General features: G+C 38.0%; 1 protein-coding gene across 7 annotated transcripts in view; it reads right to left on the bottom strand.

The window, feature by feature from the left end:
- Nucleotides 1–17,500, bottom strand: part of gria2b (glutamate receptor, ionotropic, AMPA 2b) — a 53,117-nt gene that overhangs the window by 13,601 nt on the left and 22,016 nt on the right. For all 7 annotated transcript variants that reach the window (XR_009205362.1, XM_058397858.1, XM_058397857.1 and 4 more), the window contains exons 3-11: nucleotides 13,217–13,456; nucleotides 7,091–7,287; nucleotides 6,484–6,537; nucleotides 4,326–4,484; nucleotides 4,042–4,209; nucleotides 3,709–3,813; nucleotides 2,520–2,627; nucleotides 1,644–1,850; nucleotides 1–267 (exon numbers count right to left, since the gene is read on the bottom strand). The exon at nucleotides 1–267 is cut by the window's left edge and continues 101 nt beyond it. Coding sequence is in view for 6 of the 7 variants with exons in the window: in XM_058397858.1 (XP_058253841.1) it covers nucleotides 1–267; nucleotides 1,644–1,850; nucleotides 2,520–2,627; nucleotides 3,709–3,813; nucleotides 4,042–4,209; nucleotides 4,326–4,484; nucleotides 6,484–6,537; nucleotides 7,091–7,287; nucleotides 13,217–13,456 (1,505 nt within the window). In the remaining variant the exon portion in view is untranslated. The remainder of the gene's footprint in view (nucleotides 268–1,643; nucleotides 1,851–2,519; nucleotides 2,628–3,708; nucleotides 3,814–4,041; nucleotides 4,210–4,325; nucleotides 4,485–6,483; nucleotides 6,538–7,090; nucleotides 7,288–13,216; nucleotides 13,457–17,500) is intronic.

The following is a 17,500-nucleotide window of genomic DNA, read 5'->3' on the forward strand; positions in this document are numbered from 1 at the left end:
TCCGTCCTCGTATTCCTCCGTGTGCCACTCGTACGGGCTGAAACGGCTGACCAGGAAGAGCACCACGCTCACGCCGATGTAGGCGAACACGATACACATCCAGATCTCATACGCCAGAGGGTCCAGGAAGGAGAACACGCCTGGCTTGGACTTCTGTGGCTTTTTGATCATGATGGAGATACCCAGGCTCATGAAGGGCTTGGAGAAGTCAATCACTTCCTCTCTGACCAGCGTGATGGTCAATGGAGCCACGGCAATGTCAGCTTTCTGTACGGGAAGAGTGGAAGGAGACGGTTTTCGTAACCAGAGTGAACTTTAATGGCATTTTTATAAACCATTGCCGGTGTTTTTATAATCTCACAATCAGAGAGCTCACACAGGCAAGAACAAGGAGCTCAAATTATTCATGGAATTATTCTTATTGAAACGTCTCCAGGCTGCTCCATGGTACACTTCACTCTCTGATTCTGTACAAATTTACATACACTTTATTGCCAAACATTTTGGGACACCCCTCAATCATTGAGTTCAGGTGTTGTTTTTCAGGGGTTGGGCTCGGCCCCTTAGTTCCAGTGAAAGGAACTCTTAATGCTTCAGCTTCATACCAAGACATTTTGGACAATTTCATGCTCTTTGTGGGAACAGTTTGGAGATGACCCCTTCCTGTTCCAACATGACTGCACACCAGTGACCAAAGCAAGGTCCATAAAGACATGGATGAGTGAGTTTGGTGTGGAGGACCAACATCAGTGCCTGACCTCACAAACCGCGCTTCTAGAGGAACGGTCAAAAATTCCCATAAACACACTCCTAAACCTTGTGGAAAGCCTTCCCAGAAGAGTTGAAGCTGTTATAGCTGCAAAGGGCGGGGCAACTCCATATTACATTCATGTGCAGGTAAAGGCAGATGTCCCAAAACTTTTGGCAATATAGTTTATGTAAATAAACACAAATTCTCAAAATATGCACTGGTCAAAGTAAAAACATGGAATTAATATGAGAGAATTTATTTTAGATTTTGGAGAATTTTACAAAACATTTATTACAATTAAAATATGTTTATTTCTCATGCAAAATGTTTATTACTATTATTGAAAAATGGTTATTACTATTAAATAAAATGTTTATTACTACTAGAAATGTTTATTATTTTTAACATTTATACTGTTCTTTAATTCTTTGGTTTATTACTCTAACAAAATATTCATTATGATCGGAAAACATTTATAACTATTGCATATAACATGTATGACTATTATTAATTATTATTATATATAACACACTTTAGGTCTTACTAATGCAAACTGTTTATTGCTGTGTGAAGAATTACAGTAATTACAAAATGAGAAAGTTTGTTGTTTCTATGGAAACACATACTTATATGTAATTATTTACCAGGCTTTGGCTGCTAATTTTATCTATATATATTTTTTTATTTAAAAAAAAGAAAGGGCTATTTCATATTTTAGTTTGGACAAGTTAAATGAATAATAATTTTGGCATAATGTTAATTATATAGTTAAATAATATTTTACTGTGGTCATTTGCTGTGGTCAGTTACTCCACACTCTGAGTTTTTTAGACCCTGAGCTGTCAGTTTATTAGATTAAGATCTAGCGTGCATCGTGGTCTTTTCCACTCACCCCATAAACCAGTTCTCCCACCATCCCGTTCCAGATCTTCGTCTCTGCGTCTCGTGCTCCGTATTTTCCGTCTCCGACGATTTTCAGCCGATATTTAAAGCCGCAGTGTTTGGCGATTTCGGCGGCCAGGTCGACACAGTAGCCCTCGTACCTCTCGTTGTCCACAAAAAGGTCTGCGTTCTTCTTCAGCATCACGTACGGTGCTTCCTGAAATGGAGCGTGTACGCCTTCACATCCAATGCTACACAAGTTCACGTGAGTACAGTTCCAGCTCTATTCTACTGATGAGTGAAAAGGATTGAATAAAATAAAATGTACTGCTAATTTACAGTTTTTACACAAAAACACTTATTAAAAGGGGGCGTGTCCTGAAACAAGGCACGTGAGTTAAACAAATTATTAAAGAATAACTGCATCGTGTTCATAAAAGCATGTCAGACAGTTGTGATGATTTTTTGTATTTTTAATAACTGAGATTTTACCATTTTTAAATGCAACCAATCAAATTTTGGCCTTCTGTATTTCCTCCTAAGGGTGCACAAACTTTTGCACTAGAATGTAAACTCTACAGTGAGGTCAATTATCTTGGACTCCATTTCTGAGATCTGTTATTTTTTCTTTATCCAGGTTAACGATAAATGACAAATATTTGTCAAATATTTATTTAACAAAAGTGTGAATGCAGTGCAATTTGCATAAATTATGACATCACAACTATTCTGAATAATAATGTGGACGTGGATTTCTGTTACAAAGTGCATTTGTTTCAGTTTTTGTTAATTGATTCTTGGACATTAAGGACCATTTCTCTTTGTGATAGTGTTTGCTAAAAGTGCTACCTGAAGCTTTGTTAATTAAAGCGCTCAAAGTTCTCACCAGAATAGTGGTGACTATCACCGTCTTGTTCTCCAGACCCATCGTGTCGTTGGGGAAAAGGTCGGATTTGGTGACGGCCATCTTGTCCATTTCGTTCCAGTAACCAATCTTAAAAAAGACGAGTGAATAACGAGAACTTACTCTCCAGCTTACACTCCAGCTCTATAAAAACATTTCTCTTCTGATGGCTCTGGTTCTAGCTCTCCAAAGAGGTTCTACTGAGAAGCTTTTAAGAAAAGAAAAGCTTCACATGCAGAACAATAAACAGCTATTAAGTTGGTCACCATGATGAAACCTCTACTGGTAGAACTTTCTAACAGCTTAAGAGAGATGTTGTCATGTAGAACCCCTTCAGGATTGCTAAGAATTCTTAACTCATAGTAGAACCCTTCATGGATCCTTTTGTCTCCTTTAAGATATTTAGATATTTCTCCCTTGAGGGTTCTTGTGTAGCTGGTAGAAGAAAAAAGGTTCTAGTTAATGCAAATCTCAATTTAGAGTAAAGTTTCCAAGTGGAACCCCTGTAGAACCATAGCGCCCTTTTGATGAACCTTCTAGAGTGTTGCTGATGTGGTCTTTGACACTCTGTAGGGAACCTTAATCACTTTATGTAGAAATCCTGTTTCTTGTTTAAAGAAGGTTCCAAGAAGAACATTTTAACAGTCCAAAGGCCCACTGAGGAATCTTGTGCTGCTAGCCATCCAAAGAACTTCCAGAGAACCATTGTTTCTCTAAAATGATACGTTCTTTACTATGAAAACAAAAATCTAGAATAAACTATGGAATGGCTTTTTGGCTTAATGATGCTGGGGAAAGATTAAAGGTTCTATGTAGAACCTTACACCAGAGGGCTTATTTTTCTCAGTTTGATTATCCAAGTTACTGCTGACAAATCAGGTTTTCAAACACAGCAGTCATCTATGGTTCCTGATAAACTGTGGATAAAAAATCTCTTGAGAACTCTTGAGGCTCTAAATGAATTTGTGAGGAACCTTCTTCTTCGTTTTTGTGGTTTGATCTTGTAAAAGGGAACTATTAAAGTAATATGTAGAACCCAGACAAGAGAATACTGAGAAAGAAGCAAAGTTTTCAGGTAGAACCTATGGAAGATAGGAACCCTTAAAGATGTCTACAGGGAAGGTGAAATCCACAAAAAAATGAAACAGTTTTAGAATGGACTTTAACGGACCTTAACAGGACCGTTGTTCTTCAGCTCCATGACGTGGATGGTGTAGTTCACTCTCCTGCCATACTGATCAAACTGAATGTTTCCAGTTAGACCTTCAACACGCACCTAAGAACATGAGAAGATCATGAGAATAACATGAGCAGAACATGAGAAGAACATGAGCAGATGATGAACATCATTGAGAAAAAAAAAAGATGTTCTACCTCGAGTCTGCTTCCATCATATCTGGTATAAAAGTGTAGATTAACGAACCTGGAAACCTGTTCTCCCTTAATTATAGGCTCATTATGTACTATGTCAGGGGAGATAATTAGGTGTGTGTGTGTGTGTTACCTGTTTCAGCGCTCGTTCGATCTCCACACCCTGAGCCCACGGCACGGCCGGATTAGCCAGACAGTCTCCGTTATTGGCCCTGCGTGAGATGTCGATCCTCTGCTTGTGCAGGTACCGGAACGCCTCGGTCATCACCTGCACGGCGTCGAAGGTCAGCGCTGAAGTGTACTGAGGAGAGACAGACATTCAGGAATTCTGGGAAATTAAATAGCAGTTAACAGCATGACACCTGGACCTTTACTGATCTCTTACATCACACGGAGAGATTATTTCTAAGATCTCACCCTGATCTTGCTGTCAGCCCCGGGATATTCCTTTTCTTCCAGAGCTTCCCAGCGCTGGTCAAATTTGGACACTAGAGGATCTTCAAAATCCACAATCTGGAATCCCGACACGTTCGCTCCTCCGTACTGAATTTTGGACAGATCTCCATCCACAAAGCCCTGAAAGGTAAGCGAGAAGAAACATGAGGTTCGTTTCATCACGCTAAAGCTTTTTTTTTTACAGAGTACTTCATTTTACAAAATACCATAGAGTATGGAATATGGTAGTGTGCGGAATATTGAAGTGTACGGAATACTGAAGTGTGCAGAATACTGAAGTGTACGGAATACTGAAGTGTGCGGAATACTGAAGTGTATGGAATACTGAAGTGTGCAGAATACTGAAGTGTACGGAATACTGAAGTGTGCGGAATACAGAAGTGTGCGGAATACAGAAGTATACGGAATACTGAAGTGTGGAGAATACTGAAGTGTGCAGAATACTGAAGTGCACGGAATACTGAAGTGCTCGGAATACTGAAGTGTACGGAATACTGAAGTGTGGAGAATACTGAAGTGTACGGAATACTGAAGTGTGCAGAATACTGAAGTGTACGGAATACTGAAGTGTGCGGAATACAGAAGTGTGCGGAATACAGAAGTATACGAAATACTGAAGTGTGGAGAATACTGAAGTGTGCAGAATACTGAAGTGCACGGAATACTGAAGTGCTCGGAATACTGAAGTGCACGGAATACTGAAGTGCACGGAATACTGAAGTGCACGGAATACTGAAGTGAACAGAATACTGAAGTGCACGGAATACTGAAGTGAACGGAATACTGAAGTGCACGGAATACTGAAGTGCACGGAATACTGAAGTGAACGGAATACTGAAGTGAACGGAATACTGAAGTGAACGGAATACTGAAGTGTGCAGAATACTGAAGTGTACGGAATACTGAAGTGTGCGGAATACTGAAGTGTATGGAATACTGAAGTGTGCAGAATACTGAAGTGTACGGAATACTGAAGTGTGCGGAATACAGAAGTGTGCGGAATACAGAAGTGTACGGAATACTGAAGTGTGGAGAATACTGAAGTGTGCAGAATACTGAAGTGCACGGAATACTGAAGTGCTCGGAATACTGAAGTGCACGGAATACTGAAGTGCACGGAATACTGAAGTGCACGGAATACTGAAGTGCACGGAATACTGAAGTGAACGGAATACTGAAGTGTACGGAATACTGAAGTGCACGGAATATGATAGTGTACGGAATACTGAATTGTTTAAATTACAGAAGTGTATGGTATACAGCAGTGTACGGAATATTGAAGAGTACAGAATACTGTACGAAATCCCTGTTTGCTAGCAAGCAATGTATCATAACTCTAGCTGCTATTATCTCCTGCTAGCTAGCTAACATTTGACTAACTATTTTGTTAGCTAAGTTATTTTGAAAGCCATATTACACTTATAGCTAGTTATTATGTTACCATGTTAAGTTCCCTGTCAAGCTAGCAAACACAGACCAACTGGACCCACTAATATGCTGTCTCCATGACTGGCTAATGTAACGTCTGGGAACCCCGCCCTATGTGGGGCTCGACCCCAGACACCTGTGGTGTGTGTGCGCACGCCAGCACACGGTGTAATGAGACCCATGCGCAGGATTCAGCGAAGCACTGCTTTTATTACATTTAAGACGCGACATAGGGAAACAAACGTAACACAAGACATGGCGTGGTTAACTAAACAAAACAAAAACAAAACCTAGACCTTAGCTTGGACGTGGAACCTAGCAAACAAAACCCCAACAGAAACCACGGTACAGATAACAATCATGGACAAGGACACAAACACAAGGATCCCTATTCAAAGGGGTAGACATTAGGGCTAATGGGATACAGGTGACACAATCAGGATAGGAACAATAGGAAGGGCGTAACAAAAGACACACAAAGAAGCAGGCTTCCAAGGTTCACCTGCCAGCGCCCTCTCTGGACCTGGCAGGGAACTGTCCAGCTGTTCCTGACAGCTAAGGTATTAGCGATTATATTAGTTAGCTGTGATAACAACCTAGCAAGTACATGACCTCTTATTACATTGTGTAATTAAAGGCAGTCATTTTATGTGAAAGGTTAGCGCTGATGTCACATGATGGAGTCACTCACCAGGTTAGCTATGATGTAGTGATATCCTTTAACGTGCCTCCCGATGGTTATGATCTGTAAAATAAAGCACAGGAAGTGATGAGATTAAAGTGGGCAATATTTTGTACGATGTGAAGGAAATGGTACAGTCCGCTTGCGTTGTGTGTTAGATGAAGTCGTTATTATCGATTCTCTCGATTTCTCAAACACACTTCCAGGAAGCTTAAAGACTAATCGATGAAAGAGGCGCGAGTCTCGGCCTAAATAAGCCGTAGCGTGAAGAATGGTGAGAGTGAACTCCTGCATCTGTGCAGCTCTCATTAGCGACTCCGCGGAGAGAACCGATGATCCGGGCACTTCTCGACCACAAATCAACCTCAAGCTAGACTTTAATTAGCTTTTAAAAACAAGACAATTAACCGCCATCATGTCGCTTCAGCTTTGTTACGTCTGGATTCTGCTTTCTGATTGGTCCAGCAGCGCGGGTTTATATATCACTGGGCTCATTTTAATACTAACAAGTTATCGTTTCCATAGTAACCGCCCATTAACAGGGACTGGTTGATAATGCGACAGTAATAAAGGCTTCTTCTTCCTGTTCTACAGTGTGAGGGTTCGAGGTCATCACCTGCTCCATGATGTCTTTGACCTTCTCCTGTTCACAGTCCAGGATGACTCTCCTCTCCTTCTTGTTCTCCAGATCCTGGAAGAGCGAGCGATACGCCTCGTCTTTCCTGTCGTCCTTCATGTTGCCCACGTTTATAGCCGTCACCTGCCACTTCCTCTCGGCCGCCGTGTCCAGCACCACCTGCAGAGTGGTCAGTCCTGAGGAAAAGAAAAGTAAGAAATATTCTGTTTCACTCAGCGATTACAAAAGTATCCACAATAATATTATTTTAATTCATTTCCTGTGGATATTCACCGATTCCCTCTCAAACCGTTCCTTACTCACCACACAGTGCACTATCCAGGCTGCAGATAGATACTCATTTCAGTAACAAACATATTCTCTGGACGCTCCAAATCCTCACGACACACACTCTTTCTTCTCAAAATGTAGATCTTTATCTCAAAATAAATAAATGTTTCTAATGTTCTAATTTCAACACGTTATATAAAGGAATTAAGAGATCTCAGTGTCTGAGAACATCAGGGAGAAACTTCAGCCTTAAGCTGAGACACTAGAGATAAAGGCGATCATTATGTTTACAACAATAAACGTTCTGATTATATATGATAAACTGCATGTCTTTTTGTTAAAGCTCCACCCACTTCACAGTCATGTCAAAATATATTCTGTAAAGTGTTTCCTGATCTATTTCCTTTATAAACCACATGTGACCTGACATGTTTTTAAAAGCATTTTCCTCAAAATTCTTATTTTATTTTTTTTTTATCAATATTCAGAAATCCATTTCTAGAAGAGCTGCCTTCATGACCAAAACCTAACTGTACCATGAGGACAAGTAAAAATATTTTTTTTAAAAATAGTTCATAGCTTGATGTTAGATTTTCTACTGAAAAATATAATATAAACATTAAATTATATTTTAAATAGAAACGATTTAAGAGAAAAACTTTTCTGTAACTTTGCTTTTTCTCAGGAGGATCTTCACAGGGGAAATACATATATTTAAATATTAATATATAAATAAAAAATGATAAAACCTCATTCCTAAAATTCCTGTCAGAACATCAGCAATTAAACAATATTACAGCAATCAAAGCTTAATTGTGTTATTTTTTACCTTTAGCTCTTGCTTGAATTCTTACAAGCTGAAAAATTATTGGATTTTTAGATTATTATTTTTTTATTTTTTTATTCCTTTAGATTAAACATGTTCTTTTATTCAAAGCCGCAGTGGGATTTTAACTAAACTGCAAAAAAAAAAAAGATGACAATTTTAAAAACGACTCTGAAATGTCTTTGATTTTCCGAAAGTTTTCGAGTGAGAATAAAAGATATTTTGTCTCATTAAGCTCACAGGAAGTCGGCGTGATTCTGACTCGGAGCCAGCGAGCTTCTCTAACGAGGATTTAAACGCAGCGCTGGAGGAAATGCTGCGAGCTTCCTCTTTGTAAAGCAAATAAAACAGCCATTTAACACCAATCTGCCACGGGGCCTCACACACACAAACACACACACACACAAACACACACACACACACAATATCGGTCTGTCATGCTAAATCAGTTATCACAGTGTCTCGCACTTCCTTTTGACGAAAAGGACAATTTTAGACTCTTATTTTCTGAGTCTAATCAATCATCTGCCAGCATCTCGGACGCCTGGAAGTGTTTCAGATCTTTAAAACTTCTTCAGATGAACTCCCTTCCCTAAATATGGACTCGGTCCTGAAATAAACTCCAGAACTGGCCAAAAAAAAGGAAAGAACATCGCCAAGAATGTTTATTAAAAACCTGTACACGTGTGTATTTCTGATTCTTTTGAAATGACTAAACTTTTTTTTAACTCAGTGGAGATGATTGTTTTCCTATAAGGACACACCCTGAAGGAAATGATTCCTTTTACGCCAGTGACTAAAAGTTGAATGTAAAGAAAACCCACAGAATTTATACCGATAAATATAACCGGTAAATAAGTGCATAAATCCAGAGGATGGAGTAATGTTCATGTGGTTTTCTTTAGTGCTGATCGTTCTCCGCATCATGAAAGTTCAGATCTCAGTGAGGGAGAGAAAGAGGAAAAACAAAAAGATACAGATAACACACAAAGAAATAAAAATATGGACCAAATTTAATAATGAACACTAGAGCTGGGAATATTTTCAGTAAAGTGTAGAAAAATAGAATATAGCTGTGAGAGAGAGAGAGAGAGAGAGAAAGAAAGAAAGAGAGAGAAAGAGACAGAGAGAGAGAGAGAGAGAGAGAGAGAGAGAAAAGAGAAAGAAAGAGGGGGGGGGGTGCTCATAAACACACAATTACTCCATATAATAGAGATGATAAAAGAGATGATAAAAGCAACCCGAAGCCCACGGAGAACTCCATTTGATCCTAACCTCTGCTGAACAGCCGCACCATGCCCTCAGACTCCTTCATCACGTCTCATTTTTCACTTTATTGATTTCTCACTTTCTGCCTGATATTTCTCCCGGCTCAGTAATGAAGCCCAGCTCGAGTTCGGTAGCCGCCCCTTTCCCATGTCTCATCCTGCCGTCTTCACGGCCACCGATGCGTTACCGTCTATTGTCTGGTTGTGTTTCAGAGGCACGCCGCTGGGCCTCGGAGCCTCGTCGGAGGTGTGAGAATGAATTAATTACGCACCCCAATTAAGCAGAGGTCGTGGATTAGCATCAGAGTGAGCAACTGCAATCACGTGTGTTCCTGGATAATTCTGAATTGACTGTGGGCGTAATTTACAAAAACCAGCATGTTCATTAGTAGATAGCGCTAATGCAATTAAGAATGTATTCCGTGGAGTCTGGATTCATTTTTACTGAACAGAGGATTTTAAAGAAATTCACAAAGAAATCGGACAGGTCCAGAAATCCAGTGTATATTTTACAACATGTGAAGCTGAGGAGATGAGTCAAGCTGCACATTCTTGGCACTCGCTGGAGTATCTAATCCGACTTCACAGCTTGTGACTCATCATTTGACTCAGAATTGGAAACAAGTGACTCAGCACTTGATTTATACACTGAAGCACGACTCATTCATTTGAATTTGACCCACTCGACTCACTTGTCCCACTCGACTTACTCGACTCACTTGTTTCACTTGACTCACTCGACTCACTTGTCTCACACGACTTACTCGACTCACTTGTCTCACTTGACTCATTCGACTCACTTGTTTCACTTGACTCACTTGACTCACTTGTCTCACTTGACTCACTTGTTTCACTTGACTCACTCGACTCACTTGTCTCACTTGACTCACTCGACTCACTTGTCTCACTTGACTCAATCGACTCACTTGTCTCACTTGTCTCACTTGACACAGACTTGAGTTGAGTGATTCATCACTTCACTCAAACTGGCGCATATGACTCATCATTTGAATCAGACTTTGAAACATAGGACTGGTAATTTGTCTTAGATTTTGAAGCATATGATTTATCATTGGACTTTGAAGCACATGACTCAAGATTCAAGATTCAAAGAACTTTATTAATCCCAGGAAAAATTCCATTGTTTGACTCAGTTAGAGTTTTATGCCTTGTCACTAAACTCAGACTTGAGTGCATGTGACACATATGACACAGGGCGGTGGTAGCTTGAGTGGTTAAGGCTCTGGGTCATTGACAGGAAGATTGGGGTTCAAGCCCCAGCACCACCAAGCTGCCACTGTTGGGCCCTTGAGTAAGGCCCCCAACCCACCCTGCTCCAGGGGTGCTGTATCATGGCTGACCCTGCTCTCTGACCCCAACCTCCAAGGATAGGATATGAGAAGAAAAGAATTTCATTGTGCTGTAATGTACATGTGACAAATAAAGCCAACTTATCATTTGAATCAGTTTTTCAAGTACATTTCTCTCTTTCTCTCTCTCTCTCTCTCTCTCTCTCTCTCTCTCTGTCTTGGCACTCACTGGAGTACCTAATTTATTGACTTTAAAGTAGTCCAACATCACAGCATATGGCTAATCATTTGACTCAGAATTGGAAACAAATGAAGCGCATGACTCATTCATTTGACCTCCTTTAAGCCTTGAATTGACTCACCTGACTCACTTGACTCACCCGACTCACTCGACACAGACTTGAGTTGAGTGATTCATCACTTCACTCAAACTGCCGCATATGACTCATCATTTGAAACATAGGACTGGTAATTTGGCTCAGATTTTGACGCATATGATTCATCATTCGACTCTGAACTTGTCTCATATTTGATTCAAACTTTGAAACATGTGACTCATTACTTGACTCACTTAGAGTTTATGCCTTGTCCCTGAACTCAGATTTGAGTGCATATGACACATCATTTGAATCAGCTTTTCAAGTACATTACTCCAAATTGAATCAAATGACTGCCACATATGGCTCATCATTTGAATCAGACTTTGAAACATATGACTGGCATTTGGCTCAGATTTTGAAGCATATGGTTCATCATTTAAATTTATGTCTTGTCTCTAAACTCAGACTTGAGTTGAGCGACTCATCACTGTAGTCAAACCTCGAAGCATATGAATCATTTGAATCAGCTTTTCAAGTTCATTACTTATCATTCGACTCAAATTGAATCAAATGACTTTCTCTATTTGTCTCTCTCTCTCTCTCTCTCTCTCTCTCTCTCTGTCTCTCGCTCTCTGGATTGTGTGTGTGTGTGTGTGTGTTAGAGACTAAGCTTTCATGCTGCACTCTAATGTCTGTGTGTGTTCACTCCTCTATAAGTGTGTGTGTTGTGGCTGACACCAGGAAATTCTTCTCTGATCAATATCACACCACTGACAGCATGCTGCAATTTATCATTGTGTGTGTGTGTGTGTGTGAGTGTGTGTGTGTGTGTGTGAGTGTGTGTGTGTGTGTAGCTAGACACTAATCATTTTTATAGAGCTGAATTGCATCGCCGCATGTTTATATGGTTACAGCTACACAGAAAATACAGCCGAGCTTTGGCACCGGATTCCTCTCCTCACAGATTTATCAGATTATTATGGGCTGGCGGTTCTGCTGGATCAGACATGTGAATAAATACAGGCGATCAGTTCAAGAGCATGGACACAGATATACACCTACTGTATAAACACATAGAAAGAGAGAGACAGAGAGAGAGAGAGAGACAGAGAGAGAGACAGAGAGAGAGAGAGACAGAGAGAGAGACAGAGAAAGAGAGACAGAGAAAGAGAGAGACAGAGAGAGAGAGAGAGAAAGAGAGAGAGAGACAGAGAGAGAGAGAGAGAAAGAGAGAGACAGAGAGAGAGAGAGAGAGAGACAGAGAAAGAGAGAGAGAGAAAGGGAGAGAAAGAGAGAGACAGAGAGAGACAGAGAGAGAGAGAGAGAAAGAGAGAGACAGAGAGAGAGAGAGAGAGAAACTGAGGATTAGAGAGAGAGAAATAGAGAAAGAGAGAAATAGAAAGAAATGGAGAAAGAGAGAGAAACAGAGAGAAACAGAGAGAAAGACAGAGAGAGAGAGAGAGAGAGAGAGAGAGAAAGAGAGAGAGAGAGAGAGACAGAGAGAGAAAGAGAGAGAGAGAAAGAGAGAGAAACAGAGAGAAACAGAGAGAAACAGAGAGAAAGACAGAGAGAGAGAGAGAGAGAGAAACAGAGAGAGAGAGAGAGAGAGAGACTTTTGGGGTGTAACACAACATAAATGCTAATTGTTGAAAATTGCTGTAGTAAAGAAAATAATAATTAAAATGAAAATAAAAGGTTAAAGGGAAAGAATAAACACTTTGTGGTCGTAACGGTGGCTCAGCTTCATCACACCATCCCGCTGCTGAGTTTTAAAATCTATTGGTTCACTACATAGGTTAGCCTTTATTTGTCACATATACATTACAGCACAGTGAAATTCTTTCTTTACATATCCCATCCTTGGAGGTTGGGGTCAAAGCGCAGGGTCAGCCATGATACAGCGCCCCTGGAGCAGAGAGCGTTAAGGGCCTTGCTCAAGGGCCCAACAGTGGCAACTTGGCGGTGCTGGGGCTCGAATCCCTGATCAATGACCCAGAGCATTAACCACTTGAGCCACCACCGCCCCTAGCTAACATCTCCATACACCGCTAAGGGATGCTTATCAGAGGAGATAAGCATAACTAGCTGAATGAATGAATGAATTAGCATACCTCGGTCGCTGTCGTACAGATACGCAAACTTGTCCCACTTGTAGTACTCGATGAGGCTCAGTAACGGTCCTTTGATGTCCGGCCTCATCTGCAGGATGAACTGCTGGGTTCCGTCCAGAGGAAAACTCGGAGTGATGAAGGAGACGTGTAGCGTTCCGCAGAACGACGTTATCGTGTTCACCGACTTCTTATCGTAGAATCCGAAAATGGCATAGACTCCTCGTGAGAACTGTGAACAGACTGCACACACACACACACAGGCTTAGACTTGGTCTAATTTGTGCTCTTGACATGCAGAACACACACCTTACGCTCACTGATGCAGTGGTTTAAGCTTTAATAACACTGTTGCTAGGCAACTGAGGAGGAGCTAGCTAATGACTGAGGCTGGAGGTTTTGGTTAGCTAACACATTTTATACGGACATGTGAAGGTGTAAATGAGAGAAAAATGTACAAAAAATGTCAACATTTAGCTCAGATCTGCTGTTAATGAATTTTTGTTTCAATTAATTAATTAAAAGCAATTAAAGACTTTAATTTCACTTTAATTAGCATGAAGTGCTGCATCCAAAAGCAGCCATCATGACTGATTCTAAAGCTTTTAGAAAAAATGTGTCACTACATCAGCTGTAAGAAATTTTTTAATTTTATTTTATTATAATTGTTATAAGAAAATATTTCTAAATTTGTTTAGAATAAATTCTTTAAAACTACAAAGAAAAAAATTGCAATATCCTGCTATAAAGAAACTTGTATTTAAAAATTTTCTAAATTTTTAATTTGATTTTGTGTGAAAAAGTATATAACATAATACAAATTATTTTAAATTATATATTATATTATTATATAGTAAATATTTTCATACAAAAACAAATAAAATTATATATATATATATATATATATATATATATATATATATATATATTTTTTTTTTTTATTTTGCATCCAGAGATTTACACTGTTTTCATTTTTAGATCCACATCCTCTTTTTCTGATATTTAAATTCTACATAAAAAAGTGATTTTTAGATTTAAGGTTAATTTTTTTTTTTTTTTTTTAACATTTGTGCTGCTTACTTGTTTATCTCCAGTTATATAAATAAAGAAGCTTTTATTTCTGACCAGTAAATAAATCAGTGAGAATTCTCAGAAATCTGGGACATTTATGGTTACTGAGGAATGGCTACTGACCATTTTATTGACCGTTTTCTGCTTTTAGGCTTTTTTCATGGTGTTTGACCGGTGCTCTGGCATGACCTGCAGATCGTGAAACCAAACACGAAACCGAGTTCAGGAATTTTATCATGACTTGAGCAGCGGAGCGTAAACGAACACAGCGGAGTTCGGAGAGTCTGAGATGTGTCTCAATGAAATGTTTAATTAAGAGTAAAAAAAAAAACCTACAGCTTTTGCCAAGACAGACAGAAACGAGAACGAGAAGAGAAGAGAGGAGAGAAGAGAGGAGAAGAGAAAAGAAAAGAGAAAGCCATTAAGGAGCCGGTCACATCTGACTGCTTTTCACTGACACAGAGCCATTAACATGCCGAAAAGACGAGTACACACTCCACTGTGGGGCTAAATTACTGTGTGCTGTTGATGGCTCAGGCTGCTTCAAGCCTCTGTCATTTTTATTTTTTATTCTACAACCAAATCTTCTCTGAGAAAAACAGGCATTTATTGAGAAAGAATCCACCTTCAAACCCCGGTGGAGTCGGGCTGCAAACGCTCAGCTCTTCTGTTATTAAAAAAAAAAAGTCTGTGTTCATCTTTTATTGTGCAGATAAAAATAATCTCAGAGGAGCACGCTGACTCGGGTTTATTCACACAGGAACCCAGACTTCAGGTGCTGCAGACGCTTACCACTTCAAATAAACTCCAGATCTAAACAAACTCCAAACAAACAAAACTCCAAATCTAAATAAACTCCAAACAAACAAAACTCCAAATCTAAATAAACTCCAAACAAACAAAACTCCAAATCTAAATAAACTCCAAACAAACAAAACTCCAAATCTAAATAAACTCCAAACAAAACTCCAAATCTAAATAAACTCCAAACAAACAAAACTCCAAATCTAAATAAACTCCAAACAAACAAAACTCCAAATCTAAATAAACTCCAAACAAACAAAACTCCAAATCTAAATAAACTCCAAACAAAACTCCAAATCTAAATAAACTCCAAACAAACAAAACTCCAAATCTAAATAAACTCCAAACAAACAAAACTCCAAATCTAAATAAACTCCAAACAAAACTCCAAATCTAAATAAACTCCAAACAAACAAAACTCCAAATCTAAATAAACTCCAAACAAAACTCCAAATCTAAATAAACTCCAAACAAAACTCCAAATCTAAATAAACTCCAAACAAACAAAACTCCAAATCTAAATAAACTCCAAACAAACAAAACTCCAAATCTAAATAAACTCCAAACAAAACTCCAAATCTAAATAAACTCCAAACAAAACTCCAAATCTAAATAAACTCCAAACAAAACTCTAAATCTAAATAAATTCCAAACAAAACTCCAAATCGAAATAAACTCCAAACAAAACTCCAAATCTAAATAAACTCCAAACACAACTCCAAATCTAAATAAACTCCAAACAAAACTCCAAATCTAAATAAACTCCAAACAAAACTCCAAATCTAAATAAACTCCAAACAAACAAAACTCCAAATCTAAATAAACTCCAAACAAAACTCCAAATCTAAATAAACTCCAAACAAAACTCCAAATCTAAATAAACTCCAAACAAAACTCTAAATCTAAATAAATTCCAAACAAAACTCCAAATCGAAATAAACTCCAAACAAAACTCCAAATCTAAATAAACTCCAAACAAAACTCCAAATCTAAATAAACTCCAAACAAAACTCCAAATCTAAATAAACTCCAAACACAACTCCAAATCGAAATAAACTCCAAACAAAACTCCAAATCTAAATAAACTCCAAACACAACTCCAAATCTAAATAAACTCCAAACAAAACTCCAAATCTAAATAAACTCCAAACAAAACTCTAAATCTAAATAAACTCCAAACAAAACTCTAAATCTAAATAAACTCCAAACAAAACTCTAAATCTAAATAAACTCCAAACAAAACTCCAAATCTAAATAAACTCCAAACAAAACTCTAAATCTAAATAAACTCCAAACAAAACTCCAAATCTAAATAAACTCCAAACAAAACTCTAAATCTAAATAAACTCCAAACAAAACTCCAAATCTAAATAAACTCCAAACAAAACTCCAAATCTAAATAAACTCCAAACAAACAAAACTCCAAATCTAAATAAACTCCAAACAAACAAAACTCCAAATCTAAATAAACTCCAAACAAACAAAACTCCAAATCTAAATAAACTCCAAACAAAACTCCAAATCTAAATAAATTCCAAACAAACAAAACTCCAAATCTAAATAAACTCCAAACAAACAAAACTCCAAATCTAAATAAACTCCAAACAAACAAAACTCCAAATCTAAATAAACTCCAAACAAAACTCCAAATCTAAATAAACTCCAAACAAACAAAACTCCAAATCTAAATAAACTCCAAACAAACAAAACTCCAAATCTAAATAAACTCCAAACAAAACTCCAAATCTAAATAAACTCCAAACAAACAAAACTCCAAATCTAAATAAACTCCAAACAAAACTCCAAATCTAAATAAACTCCAAACAAAACTCCAAATCTAAATAAACTCCAAACAAACAAAACTCCAAATCTAAATAAACTCCAAACAAACAAAACTCCAAATCTAAATAAACTCCAAACAAAACTCCAAATCTAAATAAACTCCAAACAAAACTCCAAATCTAAATAAACTCCAAACAAAACTCTAAATCTAAATAAATTCCAAACAAAACTCCAAATCGAAATAAACTCCAAACAAAACTCCAAATCTAAATAAACTCCAAACACAACTCCAAATCTAAATAAACTCCAAACAAAACTCCAAATCTAAATAAACTCCAAACAAAACTCCAAATCTAAATAAACTCCAAACAAACAAAACTCCAAATCTAAATAAACTCCAAACAAAACTCCAAATCTAAATAAACTCCAAACAAAACTCCAAATCTAAATAAACTCCAAACAAAACTCCAAATCTAAATAAACTCCAAACAAACAAAACTCCAAATCTAAATAAATTCCAAACAAAACTCCAAATCGAAATAAACTCCAAACAAAACTCTAAATCTAAATAAACTCCAAACAAAACTCCAAATCTAAATAAACTCCAAACAAAACTCCAAATCTAAATAA

This window comes from Hemibagrus wyckioides, linkage group LG08 (genome assembly GCF_019097595.1).
Source record: "Hemibagrus wyckioides isolate EC202008001 linkage group LG08, SWU_Hwy_1.0, whole genome shotgun sequence".
Taxonomy (NCBI): Eukaryota; Metazoa; Chordata; class Actinopteri; order Siluriformes; family Bagridae; genus Hemibagrus; species Hemibagrus wyckioides.